The sequence below is a fragment of the Pagrus pagrus genome, assembly GCF_965226575.1.
Source record: "Pagrus pagrus genome assembly, chromosome: 11".
In the NCBI taxonomy this organism is placed as follows: domain Eukaryota; kingdom Metazoa; phylum Chordata; class Actinopteri; order Spariformes; family Sparidae; genus Pagrus; species Pagrus pagrus.
Window position 1 is genome coordinate 15,302,735 of NC_140195.1, and position 16,582 is coordinate 15,319,316.

The 16,582-nt window shown below is 42.7% G+C and overlaps 1 protein-coding gene across 2 annotated transcripts; it reads left to right on the forward strand.

Moving 5' to 3' along the window:
- Positions 1-245: 245 nt before the first annotated feature.
- Positions 246-15,695, forward strand: LOC311265786 (protein Wnt-2b-A). Of its 2 annotated transcripts, XM_084367779.1 has the most exons (7): positions 246-289; positions 1,288-1,663; positions 1,768-1,961; positions 5,708-5,928; positions 9,644-9,921; positions 11,424-11,688; positions 14,077-15,695. In XM_084367779.1, exons 3-7 carry the CDS (start codon positions 1,780-1,782, stop codon positions 14,304-14,306), a joined length of 1,176 nt encoding a protein of 391 aa, XP_084223905.1. In that variant the 5' UTR covers positions 246-289; positions 1,288-1,663; positions 1,768-1,779; the 3' UTR covers positions 14,307-15,695. The 2 variants fall into 2 exon arrangements, with proteins under 2 accessions (XP_084223905.1, XP_084223904.1); XM_084367778.1 differs by having other exon boundaries at positions 1,288-1,961.
- The last annotated feature ends 887 nt before the right edge of the window (positions 15,696-16,582 follow it).

Below are 16,582 nucleotides of genomic sequence, written 5' to 3' on the forward strand. Positions count from 1 at the left end.
ATTTTCCTGATTTGTTTACTTGTTTGTTAGCATTACTGGGTCAGCTGAATCAACTGTGGTATTCTTAATCCAATATCACAAACTCCACAGAGAAGTTCAAGTCCACGCTGACAAAAAGAGCTGCATGGTTCGGTGTCCGTAAGCAGTCGTTTTTGAGTTTGTGAGAGGTCTTCGGATACTTAAAAGAAGGTTTGTTCTGTCAGGAGCCATTCGAGGACAGAGAGAGTGATCAGAGGTTTGATGATGGATGACAGCTTGAAGACGCAAACGCACTCGTGTGGGAAGAAAGGTAAGGATGGTCACTCTCCAGGGACAATGTACAGCGCGTGTGTGTGTGTGTGTGTGTGCATGCTTTATTCGAGCGCTGTCTCAGCACTCGCTCTCTTACACATGTGGTTCATATTTAAGCCATAGTGCTGTTCCACTGGACGGTTTTGGCTCTGTTCTCCCAGTCCCACATTCCCAGCTTTTTTCTCTGACTTTCATTTCTGCTGTGCTTTTGGGCGGTGCGTGGCTGCAGGCATGACAAAAATTGAAATAAATATTTGTTGATAATAATCACACGGATTCAAAGGTTTACTTTCTTTATACACATCCTCACCGGGGACAGCACCATGTTGATTCACCTTAATATGACGTATGTGTGCCAGATTGAGCCAACAGACTTATTTGTATCTGCAGCATCTGTTCATTAAGTTCTGTTATGCAGGTATGTGTGAAAGGTGAATGTGAGGAAGAGCTCAGTCATACTCGTATCCAGTGAATACGATAGTGTTGATTCTAAATATCAGTAATGACAATAACAACAGAAGTTTGATAACATAATATCTGAAATACTAACAATTTAAGTTAGTCATTTCTTCATGTTTCTACATGTAAATTGATTGAATTTTGCAGTGTCATACGCTAAGAATGGGGGGAAAAAATCCTTTATGATATGAAAAGCCACATATTTCCTGTGATTTAATTATCCAGTTTTACTGCGTTGTAAAATGAAGGCGCCATCACTGGTTACAATAATTCCTGTCTGAGGTCACAGATGAACTCCTCACATTAGGACCGTCACCACTTCTATAGCATCATCACCGTTCAACACACACACACACACACACACACACACACACACACACACACACACACACACCTTTCTCCATCCATCCCTCTTTAATATCTCCTTCCTAGTCAAACTCTGTAACCCCTGCATCTGCCCAATGGGCGAGAGGAGCTGTCAGCAGCGAGCCCTCCCTCCCTCCCTCCCTCATCTCTCTCTCTCTCCCTCTCTCTCAGCTCTGACTCTCTCCACCGCGCACTGATAAAGGAGAGGTCCCGTGCGAGCATCCGACCCAGCACAGAGTCCCACAGCCGACAGTACTGCAGCGAGTCTCGCATCTGCCAGCCTTCGGCTCCCCCAGCTCTGATCGGATCCTATTCAGCCAATAAAAAAAATAAACAAGGATAGGTGTTCTGTGGAGCTGACTGGAGAGGTGAAACAGCCGACACTTGTTGCTGCTCGTCTCGTCAGGTAAACCTCCTGTCTGAGCGCACAGTGGAGAGAGAGAGTCTGGTGCGCACATGGCACCGAAAACGCGCTCCTCACACTCCTGACAGCCGCGCTTTTAATATGGAGCCACACACTGGATAATGAGGCCTACCTACTGAATGGGTGCTTGACCTACTTCACACCACACCTTGTCTGTTAAAGTCGGGCATTTTCTTCTGAAAACTAATTTTTTTTTTTTTTCGGGGAACTTGTGCTGGTGGTTAAAGACGCGCAGAAACATGCTGGGTTTAAACAGGATTCTGAGCCTCCGGACAGCCCGGGTTCGGAGCTGTGGTTCGCCGGCAGCCAAACTCTCATCCCGGTCTCCTTCGTGCCAAAATTCCGGTGCCAGTTCGAGGATTTACTGTGCGTGTCTGTTGCTGCTGCTGCTGGTGACGCCTCGGGCGGACTCTTCATGGTGGTGAGTACCATCACACCTACAGGCCAACCGACCTGCCAATGAGATTTACAGGGGCTGACTGTATTTATTTGACGATTAAATTATTATTATTATAATTATAATTATTATTATTATTAAAGAGAGAGTCTGACTGTAAATGGAGGGTAAAGGAAATGCCACACGATTTGAACATCCATCATGATGTTAATCATTTGAAACGGAGCTGGGACTCCTGCCTGGCTTTGGATCTTTTCGTTAGAAACTTCAGGGATTCAACCTGCCAACGAATTTAACTTATGATGCCTATTTTAATGAGCACTTTCCAAAAAGCAAAACCCCTCCAGATTAATTCGGAGCAACATTTTCCAACAGCAGACAGACAGGGTATACAGTATAATTCACGTTTTTTAGACGTAATCATTCTTATTTCTGCATTTTCCTGCAGAGTATCTCAGCGCACTGGTGGGTTTATTAGAAAGCGTTTCATAGAGTGAGTGCGCTGCCTTGTCATTTTTATGGGCGAATGACTGCGAAGGAAAACTCTCCATGTGTTTTTCTGTCAACATTTCGTTGAACTCAAAATGATTCGCCCCTGAAAAAAAAATACAAAAATAAAAAAGAGCAAGAAAAACGATAGAGACTGAATAATGAAAATAAGCTAAATTACGAGTCGAGCGTCTTCAGGATTTGGTTTCTTGAGCGCATTTTCTTCGTGTCAGTCTGTTGGCCTGCCTTATTGAGCAATAATAATAGAGCGATAAATGTAATTTATGTCGGCGCTGTTGGCTGAGCGCGTGTTCGGCTCAGCTGGAGCTTGTATTCAACAAGGCAGAGCAGTCATTAATTCACCAGGTACCACACACACACACACACACACACACAGACAGAAATTACTTCACTAAAATACCCCGAAACCAGCCATCTAGAGCATAGGTGAGGGGTGAAAAAATATCTCATTGCCTGCGCAATAACATACGTGAAAACGTCCCGTGTGTGTGTGTGTGAGTGTGTGTGTGTGAGTGTGTTTATAGGAGAAGTGTCTGTGTGTGGGCGGGCATGGGGCTGATGGAATGCCTAATAGTTTGTGTAGATTAAAAGCAGTTATGGGGAGTAGTGGGAAGAGTGTGTGTGGAGGCTTTAGCCGGGCATTATTGGCTTTGAGGGGAATCTAGTGTGGGAGATACAGTGTTTAACTGTTTATCACATTTCTGTGGGTGTACAGTAAGTGGTGATATGGACAGATCTGGGGCTTTAACACTCCAGGGGGGGTTGGAAAAATGATCGTGGGGTGTTTCATTTGAGAAATGTAAAAAAAAAAAAAAAAAAAAAAGCAGATATAATACAAATGCATCACAATTAGGGCTGGGTAATATATCGATGTGATATTGTGATATGAGACTAGATATCGTCTTAGATTTAGGATTATATGACATAAGTGTTGTCTTTTCCTGCCTTTAAAGGCTGCACTACAATAAAGTGATGTCATTTTCTAAACTTATCATACTGTTCTTCTTGTTCTAATAACAGTCTTTGCCCACTGAGTCATTATATCCACATTACTGAGTATTAAAAGTCCAATTTGTAAGAATGTTCAATTTTGTGATGCTTTGGGTTGGTGGACGACCCGACCTACTAGCCCAAAGGTTGAGTAGATTTCAAAATATCATGATATATATTGTGTATCGTGATATAGCCGAGTAATACTGTGATATTATTTTAGGAGGATATCGCCCAGCCCTAATCACAATGCAGATTAGCTCTGCCATGATAGTGGAATTCACTATAAGATGTTATTGAGATGTCTGTAGAACAATTGGAAAAAAAAAAATGATACCAGTCAAATTCATCTCTAACTTTGTTTATTGTGTGTTTTGTCTCTTTTTTGGCAAATAAATGATACACTCATAATACGAGTCTGTAACTGTTACTGTGCAAAAGCCTACAAAAGGAACAATTTCCAGTTTATACCGTTAAGGGAATAGAAATGGAAATTATTTAAGAGATGACGTATTATTTATACAATATTATCATGTCTGTATTGTCAACAAAATATCAATATTTTGTTTTTAAATATGACATCAATACCAGTGTATTGTGGCACCTCTGATACATACATTTTATAACTGTGATATTTTTTTGTGAAATATAATATAACACCCACAGTTTCCAAGTACTTGTCACAGATAATAGTCTGAACTGGAACCACTCATTTGCGCGTCTGTGCCATAAATTTGTCTTGTGTTTGTTCCACAAACTGCAGAGAAAGTAAACTGATCTTTAGTTGCTTATTTGCTGCATCTGTAGCATGCAGACTCAGCAAACCTCTGCCAACGCCCAACAGTCCCCTTTAATTTAATGAAGCGAATCAAATAAAACATATTTAAATCTGCTAGATCCAGATTTTTATAAGAATCCACATCCAGTTGTGCTCACTTATAGATACCAGCCACCTAATTATGCCTGATATTTAAGATAAGATATGAGATATGGATAGGATTCATACATTATTCTGACAGAAGTTAATGAAAAATGGCAAAAAAAATGCCCTGTCTCACAATGTTAAAGAAAGTGAGAGAAAAATCCCTGTATCTGTAACAAAAGTTAATGGGGTCTATTCTGGGCCCATCCTCCATCCAGGTTTTGGAAAAATCTGTTCAGCAGTTGTTGTGAAATCCTGCTGACAAACGAACCAACAAACCAACAAAACAGATATATTTTAGTATTTTAGTATATCTTGTATGATAAAATAGTTCTCCTGAAGATGAACGGCCAACACGTTGTGGCTGTGTCATCAGGAGTCAATAGAAGCCTTCCCTATTTGTCTCCCGCACGTCCTTTCTCTGTGATTCACAGTAGAGTCACAGAGCTTTACAGCGTGTTGTTTTAGACCTGTGGATGGACGATGATTTACTATCCTATAAAATCCACAAGTCCTCTTGACTCTCAGAGAGAACGAGAGAGAAAATTAAGTGTGAATTGCCGCTCTGGCTCTTTCCTTTGATGAGCAGTCTGTTCTTACTCCTCCTCTCTTATCCCGCTCTGGGGAGTAGAGAGAGCCTCCATCCTCTCACCCGGTCTCGTAAAACCCGACCACACAGCTACACGCTCCCTGACCTCCCCTCGCTGACCCGCCGGAGCCCTGCAGCCACCGAGCTGCAAGGGGTCTCGCGATCACACACATCACGATTAAAGTTTATTTTGGGAAAGCCCAACGCAGCATCGACGTTATAGGATACTGCAGGAATCTGTTGTCTTCTGGCGGAGAGAATTACTGGAAAAAGCACGCTGGAGAACAGTGAGTAAGACGAGAATGAGAGCGAACAGGGCGAAGACAGAGAGGAGTAAAGTGAGTAAATGGGGTCTTAGTTTGACAGGGTTATTGGAGGCCCCAGACTGCATGCTCTGATTTGTGACGACATGATTTCAACGATCCCGTTGGGAAACATTTAAACACACATACACACGCGGGTCTTGTGGGGAGAGGTTAAGTGCTTATTTATTTGGAGAGCCGAGTAAATGGTTTCCACTCCCCTCCTTCTCGCAAACCTTAAACTGTTAAGTGTAGTGAACTCTGACTCACAGAGCACTGTTACTGCGGCTCTCCTCTATGCCACTTACCACCTTTAAGTGTGCCTATACATCTACCATATGAGGGCACCTGTGTGCACTAATCAAATCGCAATATGGCAAAAATCACTGCTGGATGCGACTTCTTCTACATGACACAGCTTCAGTTGAAAAGTTTCTTGTATTTTTTGCATTATCAGGTACATCGGTGCGCTGGGGGCCCGGGTGATCTGCGACAACATCCCAGGCTTGGTGAACAAGCAGCGGCAACTCTGCCAGCGCCACCCAGACATCATGCAGGCCATTGGCGAGGGAACCAAGGAGTGGATCAGAGAGTGCCAGCACCAGTTCAGACACCACCGCTGGAACTGCAGCACACTGGACCGCGACCACACTGTGTTTGGACGTGTCTTGCTACGGAGTAAGTCCATGTGTGCGTCTTCATGTGCAACAAGGCCAAACTGAGATACCACTATCCTCTCTCTTCACTTTTACTGCCTTATCTCTTCCTTCGCCTGTCTGTACTTCTACCCTCGCTCTGTTCTTTCTCCGATCTTTCCTTCTCATACGCACGTATGCTGGTGCTCCTTGTTTATAGTCGCTAATGGACTGTTGCAATGCCTTACGCCTCGTCAATAAACACACAGGCTTCGAGGCACGGGCTTGTCCTCATTTTGTTTTTCCACTCCTGCCAGACCTCTCGGCTTTGTAACAGATTCATGTATGTATGCACGCAGGTGCATGTACATTTTGACATACATATTTTCCAACCTATTTGTTGCCAGTTCATGGATAATTCTTCCTCATGAAGGGTTTTTACAACTGCAGACAGTCTGATTAATAAATATTTATTAAACAACAGTGACAGGAAAAGTGACCCTACAGTAAAAACACAGAGAAACCTACATTGCAAACTACATAGGTCCAATTTGTAAGAATTCCCAACTCAGGAAATGCGCTTTGGGATGGCAGCCGACCCATCCTACAATTCCAAAGCGTCAAGCTGTCAAGCTGGGAATGAGACTCAAAAATCAATTTTCCTACAAATTGGACCTTTAAGGCAGCTGTTTTTCTGCAGGACAGGAAACATTAAATGATAACAGTTCTATAAGTTGTCGATCACACATTCTTGGCATGCATAGCTTGGATGTAGTGATGCACCTGTGAACCGGAGAAAAGGGTGAATTGATGCTCTCGATGCTTTCTCTTTTTGCAGCTTTTTGAGCAAGACACAATAGCAAATGCGTCATTTCCAGCAGTTCATTGCAGTCAATCTGAACAGACTTTGTATACGACGTCACTGACTCTCCTCGGCTTGTTACTGTCCCTCTTCCAGCCGTCCTAAGCATGTGTGGGGGCCAACGATGCATGGAAAAAAGTAGCAGATATGGAGATAGAGGCTGAGTGTGTGTGTGTGGCGGAAAGGAATAAACAGTAATGTAGATGTAAATATTTAGAGAGATATTCTCACTGTCAGACAAACAGCGCAGGTTTGAATGATGACCAGCAATGCCCTCCTCCATCCTCCCCCACATACACCCGCCCCCTCGACAGCACCCACTGCCCCCTACTCCTCACCCCAGAGATGGAATGGGACATTCCAGTGAATACAGAGTGAGCGGGTCGGATCACACAAACTGGTTCAGAGTGAACGTGTATTTTGTTTTCAGATACCAAAGTGCCCCACCCTTGGTCATTTATAATCAGTACTGTATGAGTTAGTTTTGTGATGTTATCTTGAAGTGCCTCCATTTCACAGCACTTTCACTCCACAACATTTCAGAAGAAGATACTACTTCCCTCGTGTATGTACGTGTTACCTTGCAGGACAGTGTTTTAAATTCAAAATGTAGTTCAAAAATGTGATACAACATTTTTTTATCCAGCTGTGCAGGTTATTTATATTCCTCTTGCAACTTGTTCCTCGTCCCACTTGGTCAGACTAAAACAATGTGTGTGAGCATTGTTAGAAACAGAGACAGGTAAATAGGCCCAAGAAACAAATGTCCTATATGCACTTTATGTTAACATGCGGCTACGAGCCAACCTAATATAAAACAAGATTAAATGTTTCATATCCTGTTTATACAGGCTGCACGGCGAAAGCCGTATGTCTAGGACACTAGGATGTGTCCTGTCACAGTGCTGTTATGTGCTCACCCATGTTTTGGCAGCGCTCATAGAGTTACACAGTCATGCATGTAAAGCGCAAGTGAAAAGTGAATTATTTTGCAGCCTGTGTAGACAGCTGTATTAATTAAAATAGGTGGCGTATGCAATTTTATATTACGGTAATGATATATATCACAAAACAGTAATTGTTCTGCAAATTCGAATAAGAAATGGTTTAAAATAACCACATCGTACTGTTATTAATCACATTTGATTATTTTATTTTTTCTGGAAATTCCATACAAACAAAAAACCAACTGCCTCGCACGAGACAACATTAAACAGTCACAACAGTACGGCTAAAATCCTTTCAAAATTGATGCTTTTAGGTTACGTTCCAATGATTTAATGTTTACAGGTTTTAAGATGCTCATAAATACAATATAAAAATTACATAAATTATTGGTGCATTACTGCGCACGATCTGATATCACCTTGTTGGTGCTGTCCCGGGAACATCATAATCATGTTTTTGTATTGTCATGGCTTAGCGACGCAGGGAAAACGACTGGAAAATACACACATGGAAAAAGTTATCCTTTCAAACATGCCTTTAACGTTGTGAAACGGTCTTTTCCTAAACCTGATTGATGTTTTCCCCTAAACCAAACCAATATACTTGTATAATTAACAAGTAAACAATATATTATATTTGGAATATAAACCCCAGTCTCCTGTATAACAATCCCATAGACTCACAATGTTTGTTTACAATAACTTAAGGGGAGAAAGCCCCTGCATCACCCATTAGCTTACATACAATTTAATTGTCTTTTTTAAATGATGCTATTTCAAGATGTATACATCTAATTTGTCTAAAATCCATGTTCAATTCTGTCATGGTTTATTAATATCAAAACTTTCACTAGCATTACTTTGGAGACCTAATTTACCTGTTCAGATATCAAGACCACCGTTTTGCAATAACGGTATGGAAACGGTATTACAAAATCTCGAACGGTGGACATATTTCTACAGTTACACGGTTTATACCATTATATCCCTCCAACCCTACTGAATACACGTACGCTGACAATTCAGCATGCCGACCATGCTAAAGGGAAGTTAGAGTTGTGTCCAAAATAGAAAGAGTTAATCCTCTGGGAAATGTAGATGCTTCTTGTGTGAAAGTACAAAAAAATGGCTTGCTGGTGGCACGGGATGAAAAGGTTGCATTATCACCAGAAACATCAGGATTTATGCTCTGGGAACCATGAATATCCAAAGCAAATTTTATAGAAATTCAGCCAACAGTTTTTGAGATGATTTGTCATGTTTTAAAGCATTGGTTCCAGATGGTCGTCAGGGGTGAAAAAAATCATTAGAAGTCTTTTCTCCTCGAATGGAGATATAACATTATACCAACAGAGCAGAGTTGTTGTTAATGTTATATGTGAAAACCATTTATGTCTCTTTTGGTTTTTTTTTGGGAGTGGATGAGTTCTTCCGCCTCTTGGTGCCGTGTTGTTTTTCGGGGTCATTCATTCCCACGGGTGCTGCAAAAAGCAACTGTGACCAAACACTATATCTAATTCTCTATGTATCTTTGGCCACACAATAGATGAGTCATATTCCAAGGAACTGAGGAGACCAGAAAAGCACAGCAATGGTAGAAAATGCTGTCATGACATCACCCTGGCGCTGATTAATGGGGTATCACTGTGTCTGTATTTAAACAATTTATGTGAGCAGAGGAGAGCCCCGCAGCTAGGATTATTTCCATGATAATATTTAAACAAAGCTGTCCTATACTCCACATCAGGCCTGATATGCCCCCGTCAGCTGCACCTTCACGTCCTGATGGCTCACGCCCAGGCCTGGTCATGGCATTATCTGTATCTGTGTACGCATTTTAACAGTTGGGCTGCACAGTTTTACGTCTCTGAAGTCTGAGAGATTCCTCTGTGTTGCATGAGTAACTGTTTGACCTCTTTGTACTTTCTCTCCCTGTCTCTCTTTCTCAGGCAGTCGTGAGGCAGCGTTCGTCTACGCCATTTCCTCAGCAGGGGTGGTGTACGCGCTCACTCGTGCCTGCAGCCAAGGCGAGCTGAAGACGTGTAACTGTGACCCGCACAAGCGCGGACGGGCCAGTGATGACAGAGGAGAGTTCGACTGGGGGGGCTGTAGTGACAATATCAACTACGGGATCAAGTTTGCCAAAGCCTTCATAGACGCTAAAGAGAGGACTGTCCGAGATGCACGGGCGCTCATGAACCTTCACAACAACCGCTGCGGCAGAACAGTAAGAAAACATATTTTCTCAATCACAGTGGCATATCTAGCTTTGCAGACTTTTGTTTTATTTGCCCAAGTGTTGATATATCTGACCTTGGACTCCACTCACATCTGATATTAACATGCAATCTGTATCTAGAAACATTATGTGGATAATGATCATGGAGCTATGCATTTATCTGGCTGATCTGCTCCTACAAATGGCGGTATAGTCTCTGTTTTTCTCTGTCTGATAAAGCTCACGATAGACAGACAAGGCAAAAACAAGCTTCTCCTCCATTTTCTTGGTTTCCAGGGTTACAGGTGACAAGTCCTGCCGCATCTAATATATGATTGGCTGCCTGAAAAGGAGCAACAAAGACTACTTCAGTGCCTTTTTGAAATGTTCAGAGATTTTTTTCATTTCTTTTTTACTGGAGACGTTCGGAGCGGTCTGGGTGCAGTGTATTCTTCTCTAAGCAAACACAGGGTGCATGTGCTCTCTCCTCATTGGGAACAATAAAAAAAAAAGACAGTTTTTGTTTGGAAATTACTCAGAAAAGACCTTACTACGCTTGCCTTCATTTTATTTTTTTTTGTTACTGTGGCAACCCTACCACCCAAATTGTAATGCATTCTGAGTGCATTTTAGAGCTGTAACTTTTTATTTGAAATTCCAACACCTGGCATTGATACGTATTTTTTCTTTTATGGATACATTTTTTTCTGATACAGATCACATGTTAATAAGTTTAAACGGATTCTGAGATTTCAGTCACTGACCCAATGGAGGTAAATAAAGACTTCAGTGTAAACTGTTTTTCTTGGGACTTTTTCTTTGGTAGAAAGTAGCTTACATGGAAACTGCTGACATTATATTTTCAATGCTTTGATACGGGTCCCGCCCCATTGAATATATGGTTGGATGCCTGAAAAAAAGGAACAATGATGACGACTCTAGCGCCTTTTTGAGAAGTTCAGAAAGGGTTATTCTGTTTTCTGACTTTGTATAATACAACTGCCTTGAAAAGATAACTTGTCACTCAAGTGAAGCAGGGTAGGCAACCAACAGTTACTACATCTTGTCCCATTTCTCATACCGTGAAAATAAATATGGAGTAAGATCCGGTTTGACCAAACTTAAAACAGCAACAGCAAAACTTGTTTTCAAAAACAATGTCCCCATATCTCTGGATAATCCAGAGACTTCACTGTAAACTGTTCATTTTCTGGACTATATCTTTGGAAAGAAGCTTAGACAAAGAATATTTACAATGCTTTGAGTACCCTAAACAAATATCCTTTCAACTCTCTTATATCTACCTCAAAACCTTGGCAGAAAATTCAAAATAATGATGTGCAAGACTACTTGTAAATGTGCCTTAAGTGAGAAATACCCTTTCGAGAAACTTGAACTAAACCAACCCTGTAATAAACATTCCTGCCTGAGTGCTCCATTTTTCAGAACATATGAAACTAAATTTCAAGATGGCTAAAACACACAATCCCCACTTCTCTCTACGCATTTAGGCGGTGAAGCGATTCATGAAGCTGGAGTGTAAATGTCACGGCGTTAGCGGCTCTTGCACGCTGCGGACATGTTGGATGGCCATGTCGGACTTCAGGAAGACCGGCGACTACCTGCGGAGGAAATACAACGGGGCCATCGAGGTGACGATGAATCAGGACGGGACAGGCTTCGCTGTGGCTAACAAAGCCTTCAGGAAGGCCACCAAGAACGACCTGGTCTACTTTGAGAACTCTCCGGATTACTGCCTACAAGACAAATCAGCAGGTGAGACGGCAAAGGGAGGGAGGAGGAAGGTGGACTGAGAGGCAGGTTCTCATGGATGTTGATGGATTGCCCCGACTGTGTTATGTTTTAGGGGTGTTATGTGTATGTTGTGTATATGTTCATGCTTGACTAGTGTGTTTGTGTGTGTGAATGTCAGTGTGTGTGTGTGTGTGTGTGTGTGTGTGTGTGTAATGGTAGTCAGATAACACAGCAGGCCTCCCGTGTGATGTCTGTGGAAGCTAATATCCTTGTACCCTGGGGACATGATCGTTCTGTGACCACCTGACCTCTATCAGTCTTTGTCAACACACACACACACATACACACACATATACACAACACCATAGTAAGAGGAAGTGTTGATCCACCTTTACAGAACTCACCTCATTAATTATGGCTTTCTGATCGGGTGATGGATCTCGAGGTTGTTGGACAAACTTTTATGATCTTTGTCACCAACACCTCTGTCACTCAGAAGCTCTGTCCAGTTCTTCCTCGTCCCTGCTCCCTCTCACTTCGTCCATCCTCCCCCTCTTTCTCACCTTCCCAGTGGAATCCACAGCCTAGGGACACAAGCAGCTAATTTAAAAAAAAAAAAAAATCACTTCTTTCTGTCTGTCACAGTCTCTCCCTCTCTGTCTGTCTGAACTAAGCGTAGCTGGAGGGCAGAGTGGGCCTCAGAGTGTGAGAGCCTGTCTGTCTGTCACGCTCCACTGTCCATTTAACCCTCACACACACACACACAGACACACACACACATAGAGTGGCTTCAAAGGGAGCAGTGGCTTGGGAAAGGCAGTGTAACTATAGGCCACTCTACCAACACTGCATAGTTGTGTGTGTGGGTCTGTTGTTCTACGGGCAGCTTGTTGTGATAGGTAGCAGTTCAAACATGGAGCTTCTCACACGAAACACCAGCGCTAATCTCTGCGGGGTTGACATTCACATAAGACATAGACAATATGCCACTGCATTAGGTAATGGCCAGACTGCTAAACACTCCAATACACTCAACAACGTGGACTAGCGTGCTGCTGCGGATCCAATATCGAACAAAACACTGCCAAAGTGAAGCTAAAACGTCTGGTTCCTGTTCCCAACCTCAATCAAAAACAGAGATATTATGCAGATTACTAAAGGTCCAGCTCTGGAACTTGTTTATTGTATACTCTAAGGTTCACCTCATTTGTCCAGACAGAGATGATGAATTTGTAAAAACAGCGTGACATTCTATTTAACATTTCCGGTTTTAATCATCTCTATCGAACACCATTTACCACGAGCCCAAGACTGTCATGGGTTAATGCCCCATGTTCACATCTTAGAGCCCATTCAGAAAGGATCAGGTATTGTGGCGAAAAACACCATATGTACTCACCAAATTTGGTCTTGGAGGGTACAGTCACAATAGGACCAACATGACCTGCAGATCAGAGGCAGAGTAGGACGGGTCAGTCACGGTGGCATTAGCAGCTTGGCTAAATGCTACAGTTGTAATCACTTAATTGGAAATACACCCTAATGATCAGCCTTGCATCTATTATTTTTGTATTTACCGGTGTGGACAAACATCACTAGCAGGACCAGCATGGCAGTAGCAGAGCGACATAGCAGCTTCACCTTTGTTGTTTGAAGGCGGTTGGCAAACTGCTTTTAGGTGCATTACTGCAACCTTCTGGATCATCAGTAGTTAAAGTTCATCACAACATTACGTCACACAAACGGGCCATTGATTGACACTCCTGCATCGTAGCACAACCCTGCGGCTAATCCCAACATTGCCTGATTCTGTTTGAATGCCCCCCCTCAGTGTCAGTAAACCACTGGCAACATGGCTGCAAAGCCACTACAAATGGGAGTTACATCCAAACACAATCCATTTTAGCACTAAAAGAATCAATTAATCCAGTTTCAAAGGGACTATACAATGATAATTAATGAATAGTTTAAGTAATTTTTAAGCAAAAAAAGCCAGACATAACCCAGCTTCTAATGTGGGGGAACTGCTAAAACTGAATGTCTTTGGTTTTGTACAATGGGCTGCACAAAAAAAATAATTTGAAGATGTAACCTTGGGGTTCAAGAAACTGTGATGGACATTTTTGACCATTTTCTTTTATAGACCAAACAATTCATCAAGAAAACAAAGGGCTGCGACAATCCTAGATTGTAGATACAAGTATCTACTACATAATTAACAATTAGAATTTGAACCTTTTATTAGTTGTATAATGTTAACTTTGTCCACTGTGGAAGTAGTTATACAGTAGTCCTTTGACCTCCAGTACAGAATTTGGCTCTCCAGAGAAATTATCCGTCAGATGCTTTAGCTAGCTATAAGAGAAACTTTTAGCCTCTATTAGCTAACACTTCTGTGTTTTTGTGCAGGCTCCCTGGGCACGGCTGGACGGGTGTGCAATAAGACATCACGGGGCACCGATGGCTGTGAGGTCATGTGCTGTGGGCGGGGCTACGACACAACAAGAGTCAAGCAAATCACCAAGTGCGAGTGCAAGTTCAAATGGTGCTGCGCCGTGGAGTGTAAGGACTGTGAGGAAGCCGTGGACATACATACGTGCAAAGCCCCCAAACGAGCTGAATGGTTGGACCAGACCTGAGGACACGCCCCATCCGCTCCCCTGTAATGCGACCCCACCCCTTTCCCCTTTACAGGACATCCTGTGGAACATGGCATTCTGGGAAAGTTTGTCCGAAAGTGCTCTGCGTCTCCGGCCTCCCCTTCCCCCACCCTCGGTTCATCATTGCATGGCTTTTCTACCTGTCTCTGTGAAAGCACTAGAATTCAATACCCATCAATATGAATTAATACCCATTAGCCTGTGTATGTGAATGGCCCTGTGAATGAACTGCTGGGATCAGATGATGAACGGTGAACAGTGAACACTTTGGGGTTCGGGTGGACTGGGCTTTAATCAAAGATTCAGTCCAGACTGCCTTTTGTCTAGCGTGTGGTTCTGGGTTAAAAATGGTTTGCTGCTTTCATGATGCTTTAAAGACACATTTTTACATTAACTGAGCCTTCAAACGTATCCAGTATTATTACAACAACATCATATATTCACATATTTTTTTTTCTTTTTGTTGGGGAAATACACTTTTATCTACCAAAAACAAAACACTTGGTTGGACTTTGGGAAGTAGCTTGACAAGTGCACTTTGAGAAGTGGACATCTAAGCGTTGAGTTTGGCTATGTGTGGCCAAACAGAAGTCCAGGAAGAGGACTACAAGGGAGGATGGGGAGATGGACACCAGATGAATAAATGGCAGATGCATCATTGGAACTTTGAATGCAACTGTAAAAAAAAGAAACAAAGAAAGAAAAAGCTGTTTAAAGTGATTTATTTAAATTGTAAAGTGTTGTTTCATTACTCATCTGCGGATGAGACTGCACTACATTGGCTGACACGAGTAGAGAGAAGAGCACTCCCACTATTATGATTACACAATGTACTCTCGTTTTCTGCGTGTAAGACGACAAACTGCCGCTGACAAGGAGAAGAAGAAGAAAAAGAAGAAGGCCATTCAGTCACACATAACCACGACATCAGACAGATTTCACTTCTCTGCTCTCCAGCTTGCTTGTATAACATTGTGTATATTGCCTTATCTAAACAGATGTTCTTATGAAATATATGGTGCATTAGTATATGACACTGGAATCTTTGTTTTTTGTTCAGCCAGACAAACATAGAGCTGGAAGGCAAGACAGAGACTAGATAGGGCCGACAGAGCAGAACTAATCAGTGTGACCGAGCCGGATAGTGAGTAAGTTCTGTTATACTGCTGTCATAACCTGCCAGGATATTCCCATCACACACACATATACATACACACACATACACACACCGTTAGTGCTCCTCACCAGCATGAGTTGAGAGACACCGGGGACACAGTCATAATACAATCTATGTTAGTAACAAAGGCTGATTCAGTATGCGTCGGGGTGGGGTTGTGTTATATCAGTCAAGGGGAGGGAAGTGTTTGATTAAAGGCCCAACCTAAACCCCAACCCCTGCTGGCCTCATCCCACCCCTCGCTATGTGGAATTCCAGGTGGGTCCCAGGCTAATGACTAGATGGCTGTAATTACCCGGGGCTGTTGATAGCTGGTGATTGGACACGGTCGTGCCACAGAGGACCTAGTGTGGGCTCCTGCTGGGACCACATTTAATCAAAGGCTTCTTGGCCGGCTTATCAAAGGGAATACTTTCCAGCAATCTTCTCTGCCTCAGCCCCCGCCAGCTCCCCAGACTCTCAGTCCAGTTGAGTCTCTGTTACATTAGAGCCAAGAGACTCCTGATAACGTGATTTCAAAAGGATGTCGCACACAACCGCAGACTTAGGACAAAAGCAGCGTGTAAACTAGGGCTGTACCGAATGTGATTTTATTTATATTCTAAGTATATATTGAGGTCTTCAAACGATGTTTGCAATGTCTGTCATCATTCCACCCTAAAAAATTTTTAAACCCTCAAGCAATTTTGAAATTATTCCTCAGATGCAGATATATTCTAGAGACCAACTTGCAATGGCTGCAACGCCCATTGACATTTTCACGTTCTGACCCATAACGACTCTGTACTGCATTAGTGCATAAGTACTCACACACCTGCAAAGTTTCCTGACTGCATCTTAGACGGTTCTGACGCCATTGTGTTGACAAAATTTGTCTGCACACCAGCTGCACTAGAGAGGAGAGGAATGACTGGAACTGGGATACAGTGATCTGCGTCTTAAGACATACAGTATGTGGGTCAGGCGCAGGGTGGGGTTCAATGGCCCCTTTTCTTACTTCCCTAGTTCCAGCACCCTCAATCAGACCACACCCTTTTTCAAACTCAGCCTTCAGTTGGATCTACAGAAAAGAAAGCTA

Bases quoted from the DNA above. Each gene is read 5' to 3' on its own strand.
- LOC311265786 (XM_084367778.1), top strand. From the start codon at position 1,780: ATGCTGGGTTTAAACAGGATTCTGAGCCTCCGGACAGCCCGGGTTCGG. The intron at 9,922-11,423 runs GTAAGAAAACAT...CTACGCATTTAG, and splicing joins ACAACCGCTGCGGCAGAACA to GCGGTGAAGCGATTCATGAA. The intron at 11,689-14,076 runs GTGAGACGGCAA...GTTTTTGTGCAG, and splicing joins CCTACAAGACAAATCAGCAG to GCTCCCTGGGCACGGCTGGA.